The sequence below is a fragment of the Pelobates fuscus genome, chromosome 9 (genome assembly GCF_036172605.1).
Source record: "Pelobates fuscus isolate aPelFus1 chromosome 9, aPelFus1.pri, whole genome shotgun sequence".
Taxonomy (NCBI): domain Eukaryota; kingdom Metazoa; phylum Chordata; class Amphibia; order Anura; family Pelobatidae; genus Pelobates; species Pelobates fuscus.
In genome coordinates this window covers 26,442,726-26,466,577 of record NC_086325.1, presented here as the reverse complement: position 1 = coordinate 26,466,577, position 23,852 = coordinate 26,442,726, and the positions used below count along the sequence as shown (strand labels likewise).

The following is a 23,852-nucleotide window of genomic DNA, read 5'->3' as shown; positions in this document are numbered from 1 at the left end:
CTGTAATCCAATGCTAGGACAGTTTCCTCTTTACAGCCACTCTGCCTGCAGTATAGTAAAACCTTACCTTTATTCCAGTCTGCTGGTGCTGGCTCTGCCACAGATCTGCCTTCTTGGCTGACATCATCAGAAGACAGCATTGGATTGGCTGAGATTGTCAATAGTGATGATCTCAGCCAAGAAGGTGGGCAGAGGGGCAGAGCCAAATGCCAACTTGGCCAATCAGCATCTCCTCATAGAGATGCTTTGAATCAGTGCATCTCTATGAGGAAAGTTCAGTGTCTCCATGCACAGGGTGGAGACACTGAATGCACTACCCCAGGAAGCACTTCTAGTAGCCATAAGAGGAGTGGCCACTGGAGGTGTCCCTAGGACAGCAATGTAAAAGACAGTGTTTGCTGAAATCCTGCAGGGGCTGACAATACTCACCAGAACAACTACATTAAGCTGTAGTTGTTCTTGTGATTATAGTGTCCCTTTAAGTAATATTTCCTTATTTAACTAGTCTAGTGCTGAGCAATATATTAACAATATAAATAATAATGTAATTCATTGAATGCAATTAATATATTACAAAATCCACCTAGGAACAATCTTTGATCAATGTGATTTGGATACGGGAGCAATTCCACAGAGTTAATAACATTTCTTTTATGTTTGTAACATTTGTGTGTTTGTTTCTAACAAAAAAGACAAACAAATATGTAAAAGCCTGGAAGCAAACTGCACGTTCACTTGTGACTGTTATACATCTACACTATGGAGGGTTTGTTGACTAAGCACAGAACAATAATGAGCCGAAAATCAAAATGTAAAGTTTTATATAATGTAAAAAAAAAAAACACTAAATTGTTTAAAGTCTATAAATAATAGTTCACTATACACCAAACTGTAGTGAATTGAATGCCAAATGTAGGCTCTAAGAAGCCAAGTTGTGACTACATCGGGTATGGAGCGTTTATTTTAAATCTGCTATTTTAACTCACATTCTGTAATTCAGGAAAATGCTATTTTAAAAGGGCTGTTAAATGATCTTCCAGTTGTTTAACTCTAAATCAGCATGCCCTCAAAGTTTTCGATTCACAACATTTTGGTGTTTATTGAATAAGTCCCCATAGTGTGACACAATACTAATGCACCAAATAAGCTCCAAAACATATACTTTTATTTTTATTTTTTTTTACATAACTTTTGGTGCATGTTTGTAGATTGGTATTGACAGCTGAAATACCATCATGCAACAGTCTAAAAAAAAAAAAAAAAAACTGAATATGAAGCATGTTGACCATTTTTACATATTTCAGGTATTATTTATTTTCCACAACAAAAATAGTGAATAGAAAAATGAGACTCGTAGGCACAAAGCATACAAAGGGTTTGAAACTGAAATTCTATTCAGAGACGGAACCTTTAAATTTTAATTTCCATTTAACACACTTAGTGTTCGATTCTATTACAACAGATAAACCTACCAAGGGTAATGGGAAAAGACACTTTAGTCATAAAAACAATTTTAGCTTAAAGAAGCAATTTTGGTGTATAAATCATGCCTTTCCAGTCTCACTGCTCAATTCTCTGCTATTTAGAAGATAAATCACTTTGTTTATGCAGTCCTAACCACACCTATTCTAATGAAACTTGCACAGCCTTCCTAAACACTTCCTGTAAAGAGCCATGTAATGTTTACACTTCCTTTATTGCAAATTCTGTGTCATTTAGAATTATTTATCTCTTGCTCGGTTAATAGCCTAGTTAGTAGACCCTTTAATGTTAATAAAGTTCAGGTTACAGAGCCGGGGATAAACTCTAAAGTAAGTTACATCTAACTGAAAATGAAACCATTTTGTTTCCATGCAGGCTGGTGTGCCTAGGGCTGCATAAACAGAAATAAGTGATTTAACTCCTATATGGCAGAGAATTTAACAGTGGGACTCCAGAGGCATGACCTATACACCAAAACTGCTTCATTAAGCTTAAAGTTGTTTTGGTGACTATAGTGTTCCTTTAAATATCAGTTCGTACTCTGGCATCTATTTTTTTGCTGCGGTGGTGAGAGATGAATTATTTCCATTGTTTTCATTTGTGTAGTTTTGCAACAGAAACTCCAATTTCCCACTGAATTCTAACAGTCCTTGAAAGTCTTCATAGGGCCCTGTGGTCATTGTAATAGAATAGGCCTCATTAAAAAATACCCTACGTAACATCAGGTTCAGCATTTATGCATTTCTCATGCAGGCGTGATTTGGCATGTTTTTTAAAAGTCTCTAGCTTGAACGGCCCTGAAAAGCCTTTTACGACCTTAGACCCATGGTCAGCAATGCTGGGGCAGGCGGCACATACCCCACACATGGCTATGCCTGTTGTTGCATCATATTTAAGCCAGGTTAGCTCCCTTAACCACTCTTCCCTGAATTTTCTCTTTTTCGGTGTCTGGCTTGTTGATGGATCCGATGGATCGTCCAACGGCGATCCTTCTCTTCGGCCATCTAAGGTTTCTGTAGCTTTAAGTGGAGCGCCGTAGGTTACCACAGAAGATGAGTTTGGAAAGAAACGTGTCATCCTTAATTGCTTTTTATGTAATGGTTTTCCAGCTTTTGCTCCACTCTTCATACTTCCAGAATGACCTAATAAAAAGGGCATATTTTAGTGAAGATCTTATCAATTTTTATATTACAGCCATCTTTGTTACCTTTCCTTTTAGTTTTGTTACAGTTGCTTCTACTGTAGCCATCTACCACTGCCAAACATCCAGGGGTCTTCGTTCTAACCACTGTGGGATGATCTTGCCCGTTTTTTTCTCTTATTCTGCAAAACTATATTATGCCACTACCAGGGAAGAGATTGGTCCAATAAAATCATATCTGGATATCAGATATGAGGGTTGTGCAGAACATGTTGCCCATTGCAGTGTATAAATAGATAGTGGCCCGTGGTCATGCTGAATTCCATGATGGCAAATCCATAATGCTGAATATTACTCACCTGCAAACGTCTCTGTCTTGCTGTTTATTTGACCAGTGACTGTCTCACTCATCCGTTCTTCTTGCATCGCTAACACTTCACCTAGATTTTCAGGAGAAATGCATATTAATTAGAATTGAAGATTGATTAGTTCTATGCATGTCGACACACATGTGTCCTATGGTGCTTTTTTTCTTATAGACAAAAATAAGTCCTGCGCTCAGACTTCGACTACTCCTGGACGGCAACAACGAGCATAGTACACATCAGCCCCAATACATACAATAAAAACTAAAGAAGAGTTACTTGCACACTATCCCTATGCATATTTATATAACTGGAGGTTTTTAATACCACTCGAATGGCCATTAGAAGTAAGCCCACCTGCCACATCAAGGCAAAACCTCTTAGATGAGTCCTACACGAACAATTCACTGTGCTTGCTTCAGGTAAAAAAAAAAAAAATCTCACGAGACAGAGAGGGGTCATTTTCTAAACCCCTACATACTTATTAACCCTTAATAGGGAACACATGGGGTCAGTGGCAGCATTGTAACATGGCTGTGTCATACAAAAGTGAATGCAAATACACAAAAATAAGTCCTGCACTCAGACTCCCACTACTTCTGGGCGGCAGCAATGATAATAGTACACATCAGCCCCAATACACGATAAAAAAAGAGAAAAGAGTTACTTTATTCTGTGAAGCTATATTATGCCACTACCAGGGAAGAGACTGGTCCAATAAAATTATGTCCTGTACCTGAATATCAGATATGAGGCATCTGCAGAATCTATTGTCCATTGCATTGTATAAATAATTAGTGGCCAGTGGGCATGCTGAATTCCATGATGGAATCCATAAAGCTGAATATTACTCACCTGCAAATATCTCTGACTTGCAGTTTATTTGGTCAGTGACTGTTTCATTCATCCATTCTCCTTCTTGGATCGCTACTACTTCACCTAGATTTTCAGGAGAAATGCATATTAATTAGAATTGAAGATTGGTTACTTTCATTGATGTTGATCCACATGTATCCTACGGTCAATTTTTTCTTATGTCTTTCTAAGTCACATGCAAAATATCCATCAGTTTTCATAAAAGCAGAATCTGTTAATTGCGCGGGTGTATTTCTTGCACCCTAGGTTAAAGGTCCACTACCCTGTGGAGATTGGGAGAAGAAGAGGGTGGGAGGATATACACCGCTGGACTTCTCATACGTACATGCCACCATCTTCTTCTCTTCAGCTGCTGACAATGCAAATTGGGAGGCCTATGGAAGATCCTGCAGGACCATGAGATCTCTCCATAGATCTTTTAAACAATGAAATGTCACAAGACCTGTGGTCAATTGAACAAGAACATGACTTTTTTAAGCAAGTTACTAAATATGTTGGCCTTGCCATGATTTGCTATTTTCAGACACATACTTTACCCAATAAAGTTTATGGTACCTGGAGTGTCCCTTTAAATTCAACACATGCTGTCAAAATACTGGTTAGTGATTACAATTATTATTCTACATATTTCTCACCTGCAAAGATCTCTGGATTCATTGGTTCTTGGTCTGTGTCACTTTCATTCATTCCATTTTCCTCTAGGTTTCCATGAGATGGGTCTAATAATGACAGAGAAGAACTAGAGAGCCTTGCTTTGATTTACACAATAAATTATTTATGATGTTTAGATTTGTTTAGGAATGTAAGGTGTGTGTAATTCAGATATATGCACACTACCACGAGAATGTAAGTTTATTTGAACAAGGTTTAGTGAAATGGAACCCAGCTGAGATACTCCAGACTGGATGACAAAAAGGGTGTTTACATACGAATCAATATATGTTAAAATGAAAACATAGTCTTCTCACCATCCCTCGTTACTGTTGGCCTTCCAACCAGAGTATGCAACAAGTATTTTTATATCATCCAGTTACATAGTCTTTAGCTGATAATTAAAAACATAGAGGCTCTTAAAGAAAGTGTTATTAATTTACTTGGCATCCCATACTGGGGTTCCCTTGTGTATAAAGCATTTTCTTGCTATTCTATTTCCTTAACTTGGAACTTGACTTGCGATGCATTATAAAATATATGTGCTACCTAATTACTTGAAAGGGCAATAATTTCACATTAACTTTTAAGACAGACAATCTAAACAAGATAAATACAGAAAATGGATAAGTGGCGCTAAAAATCTAATAAGAGGTATAAAATAAGGTAAATAGTATATCCCAGTGCGTCTAAACACACCCCAGTGTTATGTCACAAAAAACACTTACATAAACGAATGGACACGGAGAAAAGGGCGGTTTGCGCCCACAATGGTATATAGTGGTTACTGAATTTATATCTGCAAGACACAATCATAAAAAAACCATCATAGGGTAATATGTATATGCAAAATATAAAATAGAAAGTAACTTGGAGCACTGACAATATCTAGAGCCATGTAAGTCGGCTCTAAACTATGATGGCGTGTTCATACATCCAATATTGGTACTGGAAAAGATGCAGGTCGATCTGCCAGAATTGGTATTGGGGTATAGCTTCCCCTCCCCTAACCGCAATATCAATTCTGGCAGATCGATTCACTAAAGTAAACATAGCCTGTGGAAACCTCCAGCTCCCATCTGCGACTGAAATAGGTGTTGGATTTTTACAAAGTTTTCTGGGGGGACCTGCATCTTTTCCAGTACCAATACTGGATGTATGAACACGCCATCATAGTTTAGAGCCGACTTACATGGCTCTAGATATTGTGAGTTCTCCAAGTTACTTTCTATTTTATATTTTGTATATACATATTACCCTATGATGTTTTTTTTATGATTGTACCTTGTAGCTATAAATTCAGTAATCACTATATACCATTGTGTGCGCAAACTACCATTTTCCCCGTATCCAGACAATCTAAACAGGTTGCATTTTTAAAATAAAAATAAAAACAAAATGCTTTAAAAAAAAAAAAAAAAATAAGGTATGCCAATTGGTCTCCTTTAAGCCCACACTCATTAACACTAGACATAGAAAATTGTGTGATAACCTCACTTTATGATTGTTAGTTTAAATTGTTTATGTTCACTTATTTATTAAGCATTTTTCTGTTTTCACTTATTCATGTGTCATATATTGAGTGATAGATCCCCTGAGTCTGAAGCATATTCTATGTCTTTGCCCTGCTCATTCTCATCTACTCCTGCTGGCACGGCTAGTGCCGGTTGCCATAGCAACGACCGCTACGTTCTGGAGTGGGTGGCGTTGTTTATGAAAGGAGACTTTCTCCTACCGGTGGCTGTTTAAATAGTAGCAACCATGGCCGATCGCATCGGCGGTTGCTAGGATACTATGACGCTTCCTGGGTTAACACATGGCCCCCCCTCCATCACGTGATGCGGAAGTGTGGACTGCTGCGGCACATGTGCTGTGATGCCGGGTACACGCCGTGCAGGAGGAGTGATGAGTTACAGCTGATTTGGTGAGTGTTTTTTTTTGATGAGATGTCTTATATATGTTTGTCTTTTGCAATATCTTATGCCTTGTGTGTCCTGATGAAAGCTCCGACCGGGAGCTGAAACGTTGACTGGTTCTACCTACAAATAAACTGAATGAATTTATTCCAAGAGTGCCGGTAAATGCTTTTTTGATCTATATATTATTGGGACCTGGCACCTGGTTACATTTTTTAAGTAGGAGTGCAAGAGGTTCTTTTTTGTTTATATATATATATATATATATATATATATATATATATATATATATATATATATAAAGAAATGATGAAACAGAGCACTCCAGAGGACTTGATGATTAGTTTTTATCAGTGTTGAAGAAAATCGACGTTTCGACCCGCAGGTCTTTATCATTATCAGGATCTTGATAAAGACCTGCGGGTCGAAACGTCGATTTTCTTCAACACTGATAAAAACTAATCAACAGGTCCTCTGGAGTGCTCTGTTTCGTCATTTCTTTGTGTATCCACGCTCTGCAGCACCGAGGCGTTTTTTTGATGGACAATAACTTTAAGGTAGAGTGCCAGATTCTGCATATAATTATATATATATATATATATACTTGGCAAGATAGCATAAATTACCTGAGTTTCTGCTCAATGAAAAGCCAAAAGGAGTTTGGGGGCCCTCTGTCATCACGTCCTTGTAACTGTCCTTGTGTCCTTCTATATATTCCCATTCCTCCATGGAAAAGAAGACTGCAATATCATCACATATTACAGGCACCTAAAACACAGAATCCCATTTAGTGTGAATTAGGGAATTTAAACCGATAAGAAAACTGACTGCTCATCACAGGAGTAGTAACAAGCCATAAAATCTGCAAGGCCAGCGTTAGCCATTGCTGTAGGAGAAATGGAATGCTATCTGTAAGAATATCGTGTGGGAGTCACACAAATGAGACAGATCAGGTAAAATATAGCAATCGTAGACATCCAACCCAGTGCTCACATCCAATCTTTGCCATCCAGATTGGATGGAATCACACATGATATTGGAAAAGTGTAATTTGTGTATTACAGGGTAAACTGATGAGGAGGCATTCAGTAGGTGCCAGGAGAGATGGGGAGGGGGTTGCAAGTGTACACACATGGTACCATAACCACAACAAAGAGTTGTGAGGGGTTATATTGCTTGGAGATCCTTTCTAAGTACAGTCCAATTGCAGTAAAATAACTTGAAACCATTTCCAATGACAGATTCAAATCGGTTGACATTGTTGTCATTAATAGAAACTTTGATTGCAGTAAAAACAATAGAAAATGTATGTACTACATAAACTAGCCATCAGTTTGCTGGATTGCTATACATGAAAGCAAACAGGAGCCACAAGATTTGTCTGAGAGCCAAACATAAAAGAATTGTAGAATATAAAACCATATGCTTTCTGTAACACTGAGAACGGGGTGTAGTCAGAAATAGTTCCACATTCTAGCAGTGTATGATTAGTTTATGAGAACATTTGGAATATTTACATACAGTACATGTACAGAACAGAACAGTGGTATTGGGAGTCCACTGGGTCTCACCTCTCCAGACAGAAGATGAATGTTGCTATGGAGAGATTTCTTTTTCACGATGACGTATTCCTTCAAAAATACAGAGCAGGATCTCCAATGTTAATGCAAGGGAGAACTTTAGGAAACACGAGTGTGTAAACATTTCTCTCGAGACATTAAATATATACACAATGGGCATCGGGTAGTGTATTCGCCAAGTCAAAAGCACCGAAAGATAACATATAACATACTGTCTTAAATAGCCGAACTGGGGTAAGAATTCCACAAAAACCTGATTTAGTGAATTTCCCTGATAGGAATATAGGATTACATACAAGAAATTAAAATACATAGTCTGGGTGCAGATTTAACTCTATGATTAAAAAAAAACCAAAACAGTACAAACAACCAACACATTTATCAGTATGAGTTACATGATATACAGATGAAAAACAGGGTAAGTACATGGAGTTGAGACATTTGTTAACATGATTCAGTCCCTTTAGGCCTATGTCATTAGGATACGCAGAGTCTCACTTACATCTCCGGTCATCAGATAGATTATGTCAAGGGCATTTTTTAGGACCGCTTCGCTCACCAGCTTCTGCCTGTTCATTATAACCCTGTAATACGGATCACCTATGAGGACAGAAACACAAGCATGTCACAAGCAGAAATACACAGGGTAACGCCTGACCTTTAAATAGAATCTTTAGTAACTTTGATAGCTGACTGTGCTTCTCTCTAATCTACTTTATCAATGCGTAGAGCCTGACGCTAGGCAGATGTGGTTGTGATATACACGTATAATATGCAACGATGTTTTAACACCGTCATTGCATCTTCACCTTTACCCTACTTGTTCTCACTACTATTATTTTATATGTAAAAATATTAGATAATGAATGCAAATAATTAGCTATACACAAAAACTGCTCCATTAAGCTAAAGTTGTTTTGGTTGCTATAATGTCCCTTTAATGTCCACTCATTTAACAAATGGAGGGCCATATAGAGCTGCAAATGAAATATACTGGCTATTACATGCTTGCTCAGGGACCGGAATTTGCAATTTCTTTATTGATTCTCAATAATTTCCAGTTTAACGTATAAACCTTTTCATAATTTTTCTGAAAGCTAGATTATATTTCACACCAACAATCAAGCTCATGAAGATGTTTATTATATTCTGCACCTTCTGTATCACCAGTTGTGGGTTTATTCTCTAAACAGCAAAGGTTACTGAAATGAAAACTTACACTATTTTATTTATTTAATATTGCCATTTATATAGTGCCAACAGATTCCGTCGCGCTTTACAATATTATGAGAGGGGATTTAATTATAAATAGGACAATTACAAATAAACTTACGGGAACAATAGGTTGAAGAGGACCCTGCTCGATCGAGCTTACATTCTATAGGAGGTGGGGTGTAAAACACATTAGGACAGGAATTTACAATCAAATAAGGTGGGCTGCCCTTTAGGAGAGGGCAAGAGACAGGTATGTGAGGTAAGGGTTAGTCTTGGAGGCCATAAGCTTTCCTAAAGAGATGGGTTTTAAGGCACTTCTTAAAAGATGCAAGACTAGGGGAGAGTCTGATGGCGGTAGGCAGGCTATTCCATAGGAAGGGAGCCGCCCGCGAGAAGTCCTGCAAGCGCGAGTTGGCTGTACGGGTGCGGACAACGGACAGGAGGTGGTCACGGGCAGAGCGGAGAGACCGAGAAGGGACATACCTATGGATCTGTGAGGAGATATAAGAGGGGCTAGAGTTGTTCAGTGCTTTATAGGTGTGAGTTAGTACCTTGAATTGACTCCTATAGCATACACGAAGCCTATGTTAGGACTGGCAGAGGGGTGAGGTGCGAGAGAAACGTCTAGAGAGGAAAATCAGTCTAGCAGCAGCGTTCATTACGGACTGTAGGGGTGCAGTACGGATTTTGGGAAGACCAATCAGGAGAGGGTTACAATAATCCATGCGGGAAAGTACTAGAGCATGGACAAGCTCCTTGGTAGTATCTGGTGCAAGAAAGGGGCGGATGCAGGCTATGTTTTTAAGATGGAATCTACAGGATTTGGCAACATGCTGGATGTGAGGCTCAAAGGTGAGACCAGAGTCAAGTATGACGCCAAGACAGCGCGCTTGCAAGGATGGACTGATGTTAGTACCAGAAACTTGAAGGGAGAGCGAAAGAGGAGGATCAGTATTAGGAGGAGGAAAGACAAGGAGCTCAGTTTTTGAGAGATTGGGTTTCAGAAAGTGGGAGGACATCCAGTCAGAGATGGAAGAAAGGCAAGCAGTGACACGTTGCAGGACGGCAGGGGAGAGGTCCGGGGAGGAGAGATATAGCTGGGTGTCATCAGCGTACAGGTGGTGGTGGAATCCAAAAGAGGTAATAAGTTTGCCAAGAGAGGCAGTATAAAGAGAAAATAGAAGGGGACCAAGGACGGAGCCTTGGGGGACTCCAACCGAGACAGGACGAGGGGAGGAGGTATCATTAGAAAAAGAGACACTGAATGAGCGTTGGGAGAGATAAGAGGAAAACCACGAGAGGACAGAGTCACAGAGACCAAGCGATTGAAGAGTTTGAAGAAGGAGAGCATGATCAACAGTGTCAAAGGCCGCTGAGAGGTCAAGAAGAATTAGTATGGAGTAGTGGCCTTTGGATTTAGCTGTGATTAGGTCGTTAGTAACTTTGATAAGGGCAGTCTCTGTAGAGTGGAGAGGGCGGAAGCCAGATTGAAGGGGGTCAAGGAGAGAGTTGGAATTGAGGAAATGACAAGTCTTTCCAGAAGCTTTGAGGAAAAAGGGAGCAGGGATATAGGACGGTAGTTAGAGGGGGTGGATGGGTCGAGGGATGTTTTTTTTTAGTATAGGTACTACAGTGGCATGTTTAAGGTCAGCAGGGATGATGCCAGAAGAAAGCGAGCAGTTGAAGATGTGTGTTAAAGAAGGCACGAGACAAGTGGAGAGAGATCTAATAAGGTGAGATGGGACAGGATCGAGCGGGCAAGTGGTGGGGCGAGAGGAGCAAAGAAGAGCAGCCACCTCTTGGTCAGTAGCTGGGGAGAATGTCTGAACGGTAGGAAAGGCATGATCTATGTGTGGTTGAGAAACAGAAAGGCAAGGAGGGGAGAATTCTTTCCTTAGCTGTTCAATCTTGTCAGTGAAGTAACATGCAAAGTTATCAGCAGTAAGGTTAGTTTGGGGGGGTGGCCACAGCAGGGCGAAGAAGAGAATTAAAGGTGTCAAAGAGATGCCTGGGGTTGCGTGAACATGAACTAATGAGAGAGGAAAAATAGGACTGTTTGGCAAGGGCAAGGGCTGCACTGTATGAACACAATATGAATCTATAATGGAGAAAGTCTGATTGTGTACGAGACTTCCTCCAGGAGCGTTCAGCACAACGGGAGCATCTTTGCAGGTAGCGCGTTGATTTAGTATGCCATGGATGGGGGCGGGTCCTCCTTGAGGTACTTGTTTGGAGTGGCGTTGCAGCGTTCAAGGCAGATGTAAGAGTAGAGTTATATGTGGAGATGGCCAGTGAAGGACAGGAGAGGGAAGGGATGGACAGCAGTCGTGAATCAATGTCAGCTGACAACTGCTGGAGATCAAGAGAATTAAGGTCCCTCCTGAGTTGAGGGGGATTAGGCTGAGGTTGTTGGGTGAGGGGGTACGCGAGAGCAAATGATAAGAGGTGGTGATCAGAGAGTGGATATGGAGAGTTGCAGATATTAGATACTGTACATGCATAAGTGAAGATTAGGTCAAGGGTATTGCCAGCTACATGGGTGGGAGAATTTGCCCACTGCGATAGCCCGAGGGAGGAAGTAATTGAAAGTAGTTTAGTGGCTGCAGAGGTCAAAGGTGGGTTTATAGGAATATTGAAGTCCCTGAGAATTAGGGATGGAATGTTAGAAGAGAGGAAATAGGGTAGCCAGGCAGCAAAGTGGTCAAGGAAGAGAAGAGGAGAACCAGGGGGACGGTAAATAACAGCAATGTTGGCAGAGAAGGGTTTGAAAAGGCGAATTGAATGTATTTCAAATGACGGGAAAAAGAGGGAAGGGGGGGTGGGAAGAGGTTTAAAGGAGCAGTGAGGGGAGAGGAGAAACCCAACACCACCACCTTTACATTCAGAGTTTCTTGGGTTGTGGGTAAGTTGGAGACCACCGAAAGACAAAGATGCAGGGGTGGCAGTGTCAGAGGGGGAGAGCCAGGTTTCTGTTAAGGCTAGTAAATCTATTGAACGAGAGATGAAGAAGTCATGGACAGCAGTGGATTAAGTTAAATTGCAAACAGAGCGTGCGTTCCAGAGGGCAGTATTGAAGGAGGATTTAGAGGAACATGAGATGGGTATGAGATTAGTGTGGATCATTGGGTTAGTATGTGGTGAGTTTATATACTGTTTATTTTAACTATGTTTTACAATTTTGTATCCAAAAGAAAATAATCTTACACCCTAGCTATTCTAGAATTAAAGGGACACTGTATGATGTCTGAATTCTCCTGGACCATCCCACTGTTCCGTTCTAAAACATTTATGTACTGGTGTAATAGTGGGGCTCTGGGGCTCTCTGTTGCTAGGGCTAATGCTTGAAAATTAGCATGGGCAGCGATGGACAGCAGTGATGTGGTCAGAGGGTCAGTTGAGTTCTTTCAGTCAATCACTGCCATGTCAACCATCACCGGTGTGGATTAGTATTGCTAATGTGGAATTACATTCCATCGTAGGCATACATCCACCATGGGCAGTGCCACAGGAACCCAGGAACCTCATTCAAGGTCAATCCAATTGAAATGGTTCAACACTGAGCCACAGGACGGCACCATGGCTCTCCAATCATCAAAATAATTTCATAGAAAGTCCCTTTAAACTTGACCCATTTTGACAGTTCATGGATTATTATTGAACAACCCTGTCATAAAGTTCTTCACTAAACGCTGGATTTTAGCATAGTTTAAGCGGGGCCTTCTTCACCTCTCATTTTATTAAGGCCAATTACTTATTGTTAAATATCTTCATTATGGTAAAGTGGTGTTGAAACAGCTGGGCTATGTACATGCTAATAATAATAAAATACTGTCAATTAGGCTACTTTGGCCTAGAATTAAAAAAAAAAAAAAATACCACAGCCGGTTCTCCACAAACACTGCTTTACTGAATAACGCCCCAAACATTACACTGTAGTTGTGTGGTCAGATAATTGGATGCACAAACCGCATTTGTCATAAGATTTTATTTGCACGCCCTCAATTTACAACAATGTGTAAACTATAGGTAGCACGCCTGGCGTCTGCATAATTTAAATAAATCATAATAATAATAATATTACCTTCTTGCATTAACTTTATATTTAAAAGTATGTTACACTGGGGCAATGTTTTCTTTGAAACACAAACCAGCATGTAAAGAATTATTGTAAAGCGCTACGGAATCTGTTGGCGCTATATAAATGGCGATAATAATAAAAATAATGTAAGCTCATTGAGCAGGGCCCTCAACCCCTCTGTTCCTGTGTGTCCAACTTGTCTGGTTACAACTACATGTCTGTTCGTCCACCCACGGTAAAGCGCTGTGGAATTTGTTGGCGCCATATAAATAATATCATAATAATAATTTACTACATCAGTAACAAATGATCAATAACAGTAATTTAAGGCCAGGGGATTGTTGATATAAAATGACTTGTTTTGCTAATTAGGTTAGAAACAAGCTTGTTTCCCATTTAAATGAGCAATATTACTGTAAATATAATGAATTTATACCATTTATATGAGTGCCTTTTATTGCCCAGCATTATTCCATGCACTTTCCCTTTAAATAGAGTGTAAATGATGGAGTTATTGACCCCCACTGCATGGAGCTGGCAGTCACTGTGTTTATATGGGGACATAGAGCGCACAGCCTGCACCCCGCAGCCTCAGCTACTCACTCCCCAACTTCCTACCTGAGACAGGAGCAGCCTGCGTGTGACACAGGGCGGACATCTGATTGGCTGAAGGCAGGACCGAGGACAAGGGATTCTGGGACTTGTGGTCCCCTTGAACATGCGAGTTAATACACAGCAGGAAAAATAAAACTAACTCTCCCAGAATGCTCTGCGGAGTAGTAGTGATCACGTGGAATATCAGCCAATCAGATCACAAAGCCTGTCACCATGTCTGAGATTATATAGCTACAGTGCTGGTTTACTTATTTAAATGACAGAGCTGGCTTGACACACGTTGAAGGCATTTTTAATCCCTAACAAAACATTTTGAAGCTACTTTCTTTGGGGGGAGTAAACTGCCGCCCCACTAATTTTACTATTGAACCACCTTCCGTCTATGTAGCCTGAAGCTGGTTCTGTGATCTAATTGGTTGATATTTCACGTGATCACTACTACTCCGCAGAGCATTCTGGGAGAGTTAGTTTTATTTGTCATGCTGGGTATTAACGCGCATGTTCAATGGAACCACAAGTTCCAGAATCCCTTGTCCTCGGTCCTGCGTTCAGCCAATCAGATGTCCGCCCTGTGTCACACGCAAGCTGCTCCTGTCTCAGGTAGGAAGTTGGGGAGTGAGCAGCTGAGGCTGCGGGGTGCAGGCTGTGCGCTCTATGTCCCCATATAAACACAGTGACTGCCAGCTCCATACACTGAGGGTCAATAACTCCATCATTTACACTCTATTTAAAGGGAAAGTGCATGGAATACTGCTGTGATAGTGAATATAGTGTTATTCTCAGTATTTAATTGCATTTTATATTCTTAAAAACATTTTACAAGCCCAGCTGGGAAATCCAGACTGCTACAGACAGAGTTAGATGTTTACAGGCAGTTGCTGACAATTGTATCTGTAAAATAAAATTATTATATTGATTTATATAAACTTGTGCATGCAGCTCTCTGACCACAAGACTAATTCACAGGGGGGTTCACTAACGAGTGATTGGTGGTCAATGACCACAACTGCAAAATTTAGGCAGAAAAGGGCTGATGTGGGGAAAAAACAAATCTTCCAAATCCTGTGTAGACACAGCCATTTAAGACTAAATTTTGAAATTTGGGTTTCTGCTTATTGCAATACACTGTTTTCATTGTCAGAAATATTCCATAAACGGTGAATTTTGGAGAAATTAATTGCAGATGTTAGGCATACTTTGCAAAATTCTGCAAATTGATCACATTTCCAACTTGTTTTGCGCCATCAGGGATTCTCAATGACGGTCGTTTGAGCTATGACCGACTTTATTTTTGTAATAGCTCTGGCATTGAGGCACCTCTATTGGCCGTCTTCTTGAGGAGTGTTTGCCCTGCAATAAAAACATTACTGATCCTGCAAAAGTGCAATTCTTTCAGTTGCAGGATTAAATAGACAGGGACGTGGCACCCAGACCATTGAGATGAAGTGGTCTGAAGGCCTATAGTGTCCCTTTTAACAGTAACAATTTGTCAGGATAACAGCCTTTAATTAGGCTCCTGCATATCTTGAAGGGATCTGGGAATTATGTGTGGAACCATATCTACAGTATGTCTTCTGCACCTATTTCTTTACCGAGTCTTTGTAAACTCAAACATCAGTTCATACATTCAATTATTGTGGAGTTTTACAGCAATTGCTGGTAAGTAGGAACTAGTTGATTTTTCCACTTGAGAACTACAATACTCTTTGCTGCTAAATACAATGGATGGCTAGAGCTCTTTAATAAAAAACGATAGTAGTAATCTCGAAGGTGACATCTCTGATTAGTATCTGGTGGCCATGGGATACTTACCTGAAACTGTCCCTCACAGCCGCCGCCGCCATCTTCATCCTGGAGACCTTCTTAAGCTACTGAAGCTACACCTGTTAGGAGTTATGTCGGTGCTGTACTCTCGCGCATATCTATGGAGGAGATTGTTGGAGCCTCCATAGATCACGTCTCCAATGAGCGAGATGATGCCTGACTCCTGTCCTATTGTGTTTTAAACCCCACCTTCTATAGAATGTAAGCTCGTTTGAGCAGAGTCCTTTTCAGTCCTATCGTTCCTGTAAGTTGTTTGTAATTGTTTTATATTTTTGTAAAACGCTGCGGAATCTTTTGGCGCTATATAAATGGCAATCATAATATTAATAAAAAATCCTGCAAGCAATCCATTTTCAAGGTTTGCTATTATGGCCTAAATTTTGCAGTTTGGTTGCCATTCACAACTGAAAAAACTCAGGTTGACAGAGACAAAATAATAATATGGTATTTGAAGTTCCAGAGGGGATGGTAATTGATGAAAACGAAGATGTAGAGTGAAATGGTTATCTAGAGGAAAATGTTATCAAGATGAAATAGAAGGTACAGAGAGACTCTCTACGAGGAATTGTTAAACCTTGTTTATTTATGGCTCAGACGTTATAATGTGCATTTCTGCTTGTGACATTGTTTCTGTCCTCATAGGTGATCCGTATTACAGAGTAATAATGAACAGGAAGAAGCTGGTGAGCGAAGCGGTCCTGAAAAATGCCCTTGACATAATCTATCTGATGACTGGAGATGTAAGTGAGACTCTGCGTATCCTAATGACATTGGTCTTAAAGGGACTCCCTGGCTCAGTGAATATACTGTCATTTGCCTATTGTGAGAGGTGTATAGGTGCACATGTTTAACAAATCTGTTTCTTGGACTGACGTTGAAAATGCTGTTCTGTCACTGTGCAGGAATACGTTATCGTGAAGAAGAAATCTCTCCACAGCAACATTCACCTTCTGGCTGGAGAGGTGAGATTTCTGACGGGCTCCCAATAGCACTGTTACTGTTCTGTATGTGTTTCTTCAAATGTTCTCGTAACTGATCAAACACTTTAGGGATATGGATTCAGTACTGTTATAAAGCTGTTATATAAAAAAAAAAAAAAGTAATTTTATATATTAGATTATACAATTATTGTATGAGCAAGGAGTCCATTTCCACCACGTTTTCTGTGACAAACCGCTTTCATGCATTTGTATAAATATGACAACATTTTAGGTGTCCCGGTAAACATGGTGGATCTTGTCACCCTGTGTATGAGGACATCAGACATGACGAACCGAATGTAACTCGGTTCTGGATGCAGAATCGCCATCTAGTGGCTGTCAGTAGGAAAGTGTATTTAGCTCTGCTATGTGAACTTTTGCCATATCTCCAAAACAGCAATGTTTTACAATGCAGGAGCCAAACGTCAGGGCCAGTGTACCGAGACCACTTCTTTGAGCTGAAGTGATCTGTGTGCTCATAGTTTCATTTAAAAGCTGTACAGCATCTGGCAAACCCCCGCTGTAAGAACTTTCATTCGCTAAAGACATGCATTGTTTTTTTGGGGGGGTTTTCTTCCATGAATGAGAATACTCATGGCCAGATCTGCTAGAACATCCCAGTGCTACACATAAATGGCAGACATTGGCCCTGCAGTGGTATATGCTTTATTACATATTCTGCTATGTTCAGCAAGCCTTAAAGGGAAATTGTCACTTCCCTGGATTTTTACCATAAGGTTTACCTATCCCATTTTGTTGACACATAGGAGTTTGTGAAGTCAGAATAATCAAATTAAATGTAGAAATCCACACATCTGTCCCAAAAATCGAGGCCTCTATGTTGATAAAAGCTCTGTCCTTTTCTATCACTAAATATAGTGAAGGAAAGAAACAGAACGAATGGAGGAAAAATAGAGCAATGTGATGTTTAGTGTTCTAATCAATGATTTCTGGATAAGTAAAGTTTCTCGTATCATTTAATTAGGAGCTGGGTGTACCTTACTAACCTCTAGATAGGATGAAACTATTTTGTGCCCCTGGCTCTGTGTTTCTTGCAGAAGCCCCGTGCGGGATTGGTTTTCCATATGATATGACAGCTTCTAGCAAGAAACAGCTGTAAGCTCATTAAAAGGCCACCCCTAAATCACAGTGTCTGCTGGCAGTCTTTTATATAGTGTCCACATGCCAATTAAGTCTCCTTGCACTTCTATTTCCACAAGTCACACTAAACAGAATTCTGTGTGTTTCAGGTGCCTGTAATATGTGACGATATTGCAGTATTCTTCTCTGTGGAAGAATGGGAATATATAGAAGGACACATGGACAATTATAAGGATGTGGTGACAAAGAGGCCAAAAACCCTTAGTCCTTTCGGCCATTCATTAAACAGAAACTCAGGTACTTTCATCTTACTTTTTTTTTAAATTATTGGTTTTAGAATTTAAGAACAAAACAAATCCACACTTGTGAGCTCAAACTACATTTTACAGTAATGCATAATGTTAAATCAGCCAGCACTTCATGACCTAGATCTGAATCCTTCCATTCTATTCAGGTAATAAAGTGCTAGCTTCTCTGAAACAGATCTGCAAACATGCCGTGCTGTATGACCTGATGCAAAATATTAAAGGCACACAGTAGATACCAATTGATTTACACGTGTATAAGCATTAAATAGATAATATATTAGGAAACAGATGCATTGCAGAACTTTAAAGATAAAAAAAGTTACCTTCCGCAGACCACTACCTGACCACGAAGACATTCCATCAATCAGAGCCTCTCATTCTATTTACACGTAGATCTATACATCATGTATTTGCATGTAAACCTTTGCCCGCATTAACATGTGTATCCTGTATGTTGGGATAAAGCAGGGTGGAGAATAGTTTGGGCAGGAAGAAACGGAAACACTTCATTTCATAAAACGTTTATTATGTAAATCAAAGCATGCCTAAAAGTCTGCTGTTATTACTAGTCCCAGCTGATGGAAGAATAGATACAGTCAGTAATTTAGAGGAAGATAGGATGAATGATAGTGATAAAGAAGAAGACCCATTAAATCCTGAGCTTTTAACAGGTGAGAAATATTCTGAATAATTTTTACAAATTAGTATCTTAAAAAAAAAAATTACCCCCTGGTTTTAACCGTATGAGTGTCATGTCTATTTTAAAGTGTGCACAGGTAGGGCAGGGCAGTTGAAAAGAAATACTATATTTTAGTTTTAATTGTATCCTGGTATCTAGTAAAATATGTAACCATCAAAAGAAATATCAGATTGTTTCTCCTATTGTAGAGTGCCAGTTCTACTCTTCTTCTGCGCCCCTTTCCGTGGAAGATCAGGCCTGGTATGGTGGAGTTGACATCATCTACCATAAAGTTATTTTAGATGTTTTTGAGTTTACTCTTTCATGTGACGTTTCCATTTACACAGCAGGCTCACGTTGCCATATCGATGCTAGGAAATGCTCAGATTTTTGTATTTGACTTGCATTTTGTCGTCCGTTGATGTAAACCATGAGGTTACAAGCAATGAGCTCTTTAAAGAAAGTGAAGTCTTTTAAATTGAACGTGTCACTTATCTTTCCAAATTTTTCATAAATCTAGAACTGAAAAAAACAAACAAACAAATACTTTGTATACTGCATTGGAATTTTAACAGAAATTCAAACAAAATCAAAAGATTATACATAAGAAAAGTAGGAACTGCAAATGAAGGCCCCGGAAGAAGGCAAATCCAGATAAAACTTTTTTCGCCCTATGCACCACCTTGCAACTGTTATAGTTTAACAATTAGCACTGTAACAAACACATAGTTTCTTGTATAAACATACACAAACCAAGTTATTCTTCCTCTCTAATTAATATGTATTTCCACTGATACACCTAGGTAAAGTACTAGCAGTGATGCAGGAAGGAGATTGGATGAACAAAAAGGCTACCGATCAAATACACAGGAAGACAGAGATGTTTAAAAGTGAGTAACATTCAGCATTATGGAGATGTCATCATGGGACTCTGCAAGTGAAGCTGCTAGCTCAGTCCTAACTGTTAGCCCTAAATTTACCAATTACTTAGTTAGTTTAATGGGAAATAGAATCTGTGGAAGCCTCATAACCTAATATTTGGCTAAAGAAAATGCTTTCTTTAAGGACCACTATAGGGACCCAGACCACTTCAGCTCAATGAAGTGGTCTGGGTGCCAGGTCCCCCTAGTTTTAACGCTGCAGCTGTAAACATAGCAGTTTCAACGAAACTGCTATGTTTACATTGAGGGTTAATCCAGCCTCTAGTGGCCGTCTCATTGACAGCCACTAGAGGTGCCTTCCACAATTCTCAGTGTGAAAATCACACTTGGATGACGCTGGACTTCCATAGGAAAGCATTGAGTAATGCTTTCCTTTGGGCGGTTTCAATGCGCACGTGGCTCTTGATGCGCATCCGGAGCTGACATCGGCAGGGGGAGGAGAGGTCACCAGCGCCAAGGGAGACAGGTGCTGGATTAAGGTAAGTGGTTGAAGGGGTTTTAACACCCTCAGCCCAGCGGAAGGGGGCCCTGAGGGAGGGGGGGACTTAATAACCCTATAATGCCAGGAAAACGAGTTTGTTTTCCTGGCACTATAGTGTTCCTTAAATAGAGTATTTCCAGGAGGCTAAAACCCAGAAAACAGTCACCCGTTTGGGTCCCACATACAGAATGTTTGGAACAGTAGTTCACTTTGCTACATTGTGTCTTCCCGTATACTGATCGATTTTAAAAAATCCACCAAATGCATAGCTATAGTTCGGAGCAAATTATTATCTGTATGAAATGAATCCAGCAGGGGGAGGAATCAGCCCTAGAACACTTTATCCACAAGCTTGTAAGGAGAGACTGTGGAGCTCAGGAGTTGGGTGGGACTCTTATAAGGGAAAGATCTGCACAGTCCGTTTATAGTTCTACTTCTTAGTTCTGACCAATAGCCAACTATAGGAAATTTTTAACAACTGTGATGTAATCTGCATTGATGGTGAAAAAGTAAAAATATAAATAGGCTTCAGTTACTTTTTTAACATTATCACGTTTATTCTTGTGAACAATAACCCATATCCGTTCTACAAACTACTTCTCATTTATAACGAGAGCATACAAGACTCTATATGGGTTTTGTACATCACATATAGAAACTATACTGCTATGTTTATTCTTACTTATTTAGGGCTAACATATACCACAACCTTACATACATTGCATATACTTCAACACTTGGTTTGACAGACTGAAACTGACAGATACAGTATGTTCGAGAATCTGGTCTTCAACCTTACCATCTGTTATGTTTAATAATACACTATCATTCTCCGTTTGGTTTCTGGACCTCTTTGATGGTTTTGAGATGGTTGGGAAACTTGTGGATGGCTTGATGCGATCTAAAACTGTATTTTATGTAGCTCGGGGGAGGGTTTCACTTATCTGAAATGGGCCAACAGCATCCATCGTTAGTGTCTGTTCACAAATCCAAATATCAGTCACTAGTTTATACACAGATTTAGAATTTATTCATGTTAACAGTTTCCAACTAAAATGTTAACGTGTAATTCATTTCTTTACTTCCAGTGCAGTCTTTTTCAAAAGGTGCATACAGGGGCAAGAAAGGGGAAAATGAATCATCCATAAAGGAGTCTTCATTTAGTGAAATAATTGAAAATGATAGCAGTGTAACTGATTTGTTTAAAAAAGAACCTCGCGCACCAACTCGTCCATCAGTGGAAGATGATACAAATACGTTTCAAGGAGAACCTGAGACTGAAACATGTTCATTGGGTCCAGCAGTAGAAGGTGAAAACACTAGGATTTGCCAATTTAAATGTGAACCTTCCTCTCCAGTCTGTTCATCAGATCCCCTGGTAGAAGACGGTTCATACAGATTTCATGACCAATATGACAAAGAGGTTTCCAAATCGGAGGAATGTGAATTTAACACATTTAAAGGAAATCATCAAACACCGAAACACTCATTAGATTACTTGGTGGAAAATAGTACAGATAAGTTTCATGAGTTTCAAGAAAAGCCTACCGTAGACACCTGCACACCTGTTCGCATGTTGGAAGGTGAGCGTAGAGAGCATGGCAAATTCACAACAAAACATTATGCAGTGGCTTCTACATTGGATCAGGCTGCAGGCGGTGATACTGTTAGACTTTTAGAACCTTGCTCATCAGCTTCTCCATCAGATCAGAGACTGCATGGTGATAGTGGTGCACCTTGCAATTCCAAATTGGTCCCTTACACGTCGGCTTTTTCATTGGCTCACCCTGTACAACGGACTATTGGTTCAAGGTGCAAGTTGAAAGCAAAACCATACGCGTCAACTTTTTCATCAAATAGGACAGTGCATGGTGATACTGCTGCACTCTGCAAACCCAAATTAGTTTCTTACGCATCAGCTTCTTCCTCAGATTGGAAAATGCAGCGTGAAACTCGAACACGTTCCAAGTTCAAAGTGGAACCTTACACATTGACTTGTTCATCACTGCGGACAGTACAAAATGGTAACAGTGTACCATTTGGATTTAAAGAGCCATCGTACACGGACTTATGGCCCCAGCCAGTGGAAAATGACAACTTTATGTTTACTCAATATCACAAAGAAAACTCAAGTGTGTGCCCACCTAATGAATCAGTGTCATACACAGTAGGAAGTCAGTTATTATCTTTGAGGTCAAATCAGTCTGAACCTGAAAGCCTAATAGAAAATACCGAATTTGCTCATGACCACTGTTATGCCAACTATGATACAAAAGAAATAAATGAGGAGGACATGATAAGCTCCGATAGAGTGTTCAACCAAATGATGGTTTATCCAGATCAGCCAGCAACAGTTCAAAGAAGGACTCCGCATGCTTGCTCTCTGTGCGGAAAACGGTTTACTTACAAATCCATACTTCTAAGGCATCAGAGAACTCACACTGGGGAGAAATCATTTATGTGCAATGAATGTGGCAAACTATTTGCCTGCAAATTTAACCTTGTTGTCCATCAGAGGAAACACACAGGGGAGAAACCATACCAGTGCAAGGTCTGTGGCCGAAACTTTGCCCATAAATCTGCTTTTAATCAACATATGAAACGTCATGTGAAAGAAAGCTCTAAATTTCATGGGATGTGGAATATTTCCTAACTTATAATCACCTGGAAACCCAAACAGTATAAAAGCAGATTCATTGTTCAGGTTCCAATTTTGGGATATAATTAAAAGTGCTGTTATTAACACAAAGTGTTTGGTTGTATGAAATCCAGCAAAATCACACAAATTATATATCAAGGCAGGGTTTGACAAACTCCAGGTGTTGGGTCAATGCATCCTACCGCTTAAGATTTCATCTGCCCCAACTGTCTGGATTGTACAATGTCACCCACCTCCATTATTTTAACCCAAAACAGCTGTTTGTGAATGCTTGTGGGGATACTTGATGGAAATCAAAAAACAACATGTAGACATGAAGTCCGTGATGCCACGCAATGAAACACAATAATTGCTGCATGTCTGAGCCTTGCGTGCTTGTTTTATAGCAGGTTATACAGTATTCACTGAATGCAATATTTAATAAATTGTATTTATTTTATCTAAGATTAACCTTGTGATAATTTTAAAGTTTTGTTTTTCTTCCCGTGCAGATTTTATTAAAAGTTTAAAGGGACACTATAGTCACATGAACAACTTTAGCTTAATGAAGCAGTTTTGGTGTATAGAACATGCCCCTGCAGCCTCACTGCTCAATCCTCTGCCATTTAGGAGTTAAATCCCTTTGTTTATGAACCCTAGTCACACCTCCCTGCATGTGACTTGCACAGCCTTCCATAAACACTTCCTGTGAAGAGAGCCCTATTTAGGCTTTCTTTATTGCAAGTTCTGTTTAATTAAGCTTTTCTTATCCCCTGCTATGTTAATAGCTTGCTAGACCCTGCAAGAGCCTCCTGTATGTGATTAAAGTTCAATTTAGAGATTGAGATACAATTATTTAAGGTAAATTACATCTGTTTGAAAGTGAAACCAGTTTTTTTTTTTCATGCAGGCTCTGTCAATCATAGCCAGAGGAGGTGTGGCTAGGGCTGCATAAACAGAAACAAAGTGATTTAACTCCTA

The 23,852-nt window shown here is 39.8% G+C and overlaps 2 protein-coding genes across 3 annotated transcripts; one reads left to right on the top strand and one right to left on the bottom strand.

Moving 5' to 3' along the window:
- Nucleotides 1–1,541: 1,541 nt before the first annotated feature.
- Nucleotides 1,542–14,001, bottom strand: LOC134572592 (uncharacterized). The gene is made up of 8 exons (XM_063431648.1): nt 13,923–14,001; nt 8,514–8,611; nt 8,003–8,062; nt 7,058–7,199; nt 4,500–4,583; nt 3,844–3,927; nt 2,983–3,063; nt 1,542–2,624 (listed from the first exon to the last, which is right to left on the bottom strand). The coding sequence occupies exons 1-8, from the start codon at nt 13,960–13,962 to the stop codon at nt 2,194–2,196; spliced, it is 1,020 nt and encodes a 339-aa protein (XP_063287718.1). The 5' UTR covers nt 13,963–14,001; the 3' UTR covers nt 1,542–2,193.
- Nucleotides 14,002–14,440: 439 nt separating this feature from the next.
- On the top strand, nt 14,441–23,319 carry LOC134572587 (uncharacterized). Of its 2 annotated transcripts, XM_063431639.1 has the most exons (6): nt 14,441–14,519; nt 16,386–16,483; nt 16,646–16,705; nt 17,974–18,121; nt 19,615–19,701; nt 21,322–23,319. In XM_063431639.1, the coding sequence occupies exons 1-6, from the start codon at nt 14,480–14,482 to the stop codon at nt 22,884–22,886; spliced, it is 1,998 nt and encodes a 665-aa protein (XP_063287709.1). In that variant the 5' UTR covers nt 14,441–14,479; the 3' UTR covers nt 22,887–23,319. The 2 variants fall into 2 exon arrangements, with proteins under 2 accessions (XP_063287709.1, XP_063287710.1); XM_063431640.1 differs by lacking the exons at nt 14,441–14,519; nt 16,386–16,483; nt 16,646–16,705; nt 17,974–18,121 and adding an exon at nt 18,513–18,803.
- Nucleotides 23,320–23,852: the final 533 nt, after the last annotated feature.

Coding starts and splice junctions, on each gene's coding strand:
- LOC134572592 (XM_063431648.1), bottom strand. CDS start 13,962: ATGTCCGCCCTGTGTCACACGCAGGCTGCTCCTGTCTCAG. Junction 8,612..13,922: donor GCAGGCTGCTCCTGTCTCAG/GTAGGAAGTTGG, acceptor CTGTCCTCATAG/GTGATCCGTATTACAGGGTT. Junction 4,584..7,057: donor TTCATTGAGCAGAAACTCAG/GTAATTTATGCT, acceptor TGTCATTATTAG/ACCCATCTCATGGAAACCTA.
- LOC134572587 (XM_063431639.1), top strand. CDS start 14,480: ATGTCCGCCCTGTGTCACACGCAAGCTGCTCCTGTCTCAG. Junction 16,484..16,645: donor TCTATCTGATGACTGGAGAT/GTAAGTGAGACT, acceptor GTCACTGTGCAG/GAATACGTTATCGTGAAGAA. Junction 19,702..21,321: donor GAAGACAGAGATGTTTAAAA/GTGAGTAACATT, acceptor CTTTACTTCCAG/TGCAGTCTTTTTCAAAAGGT.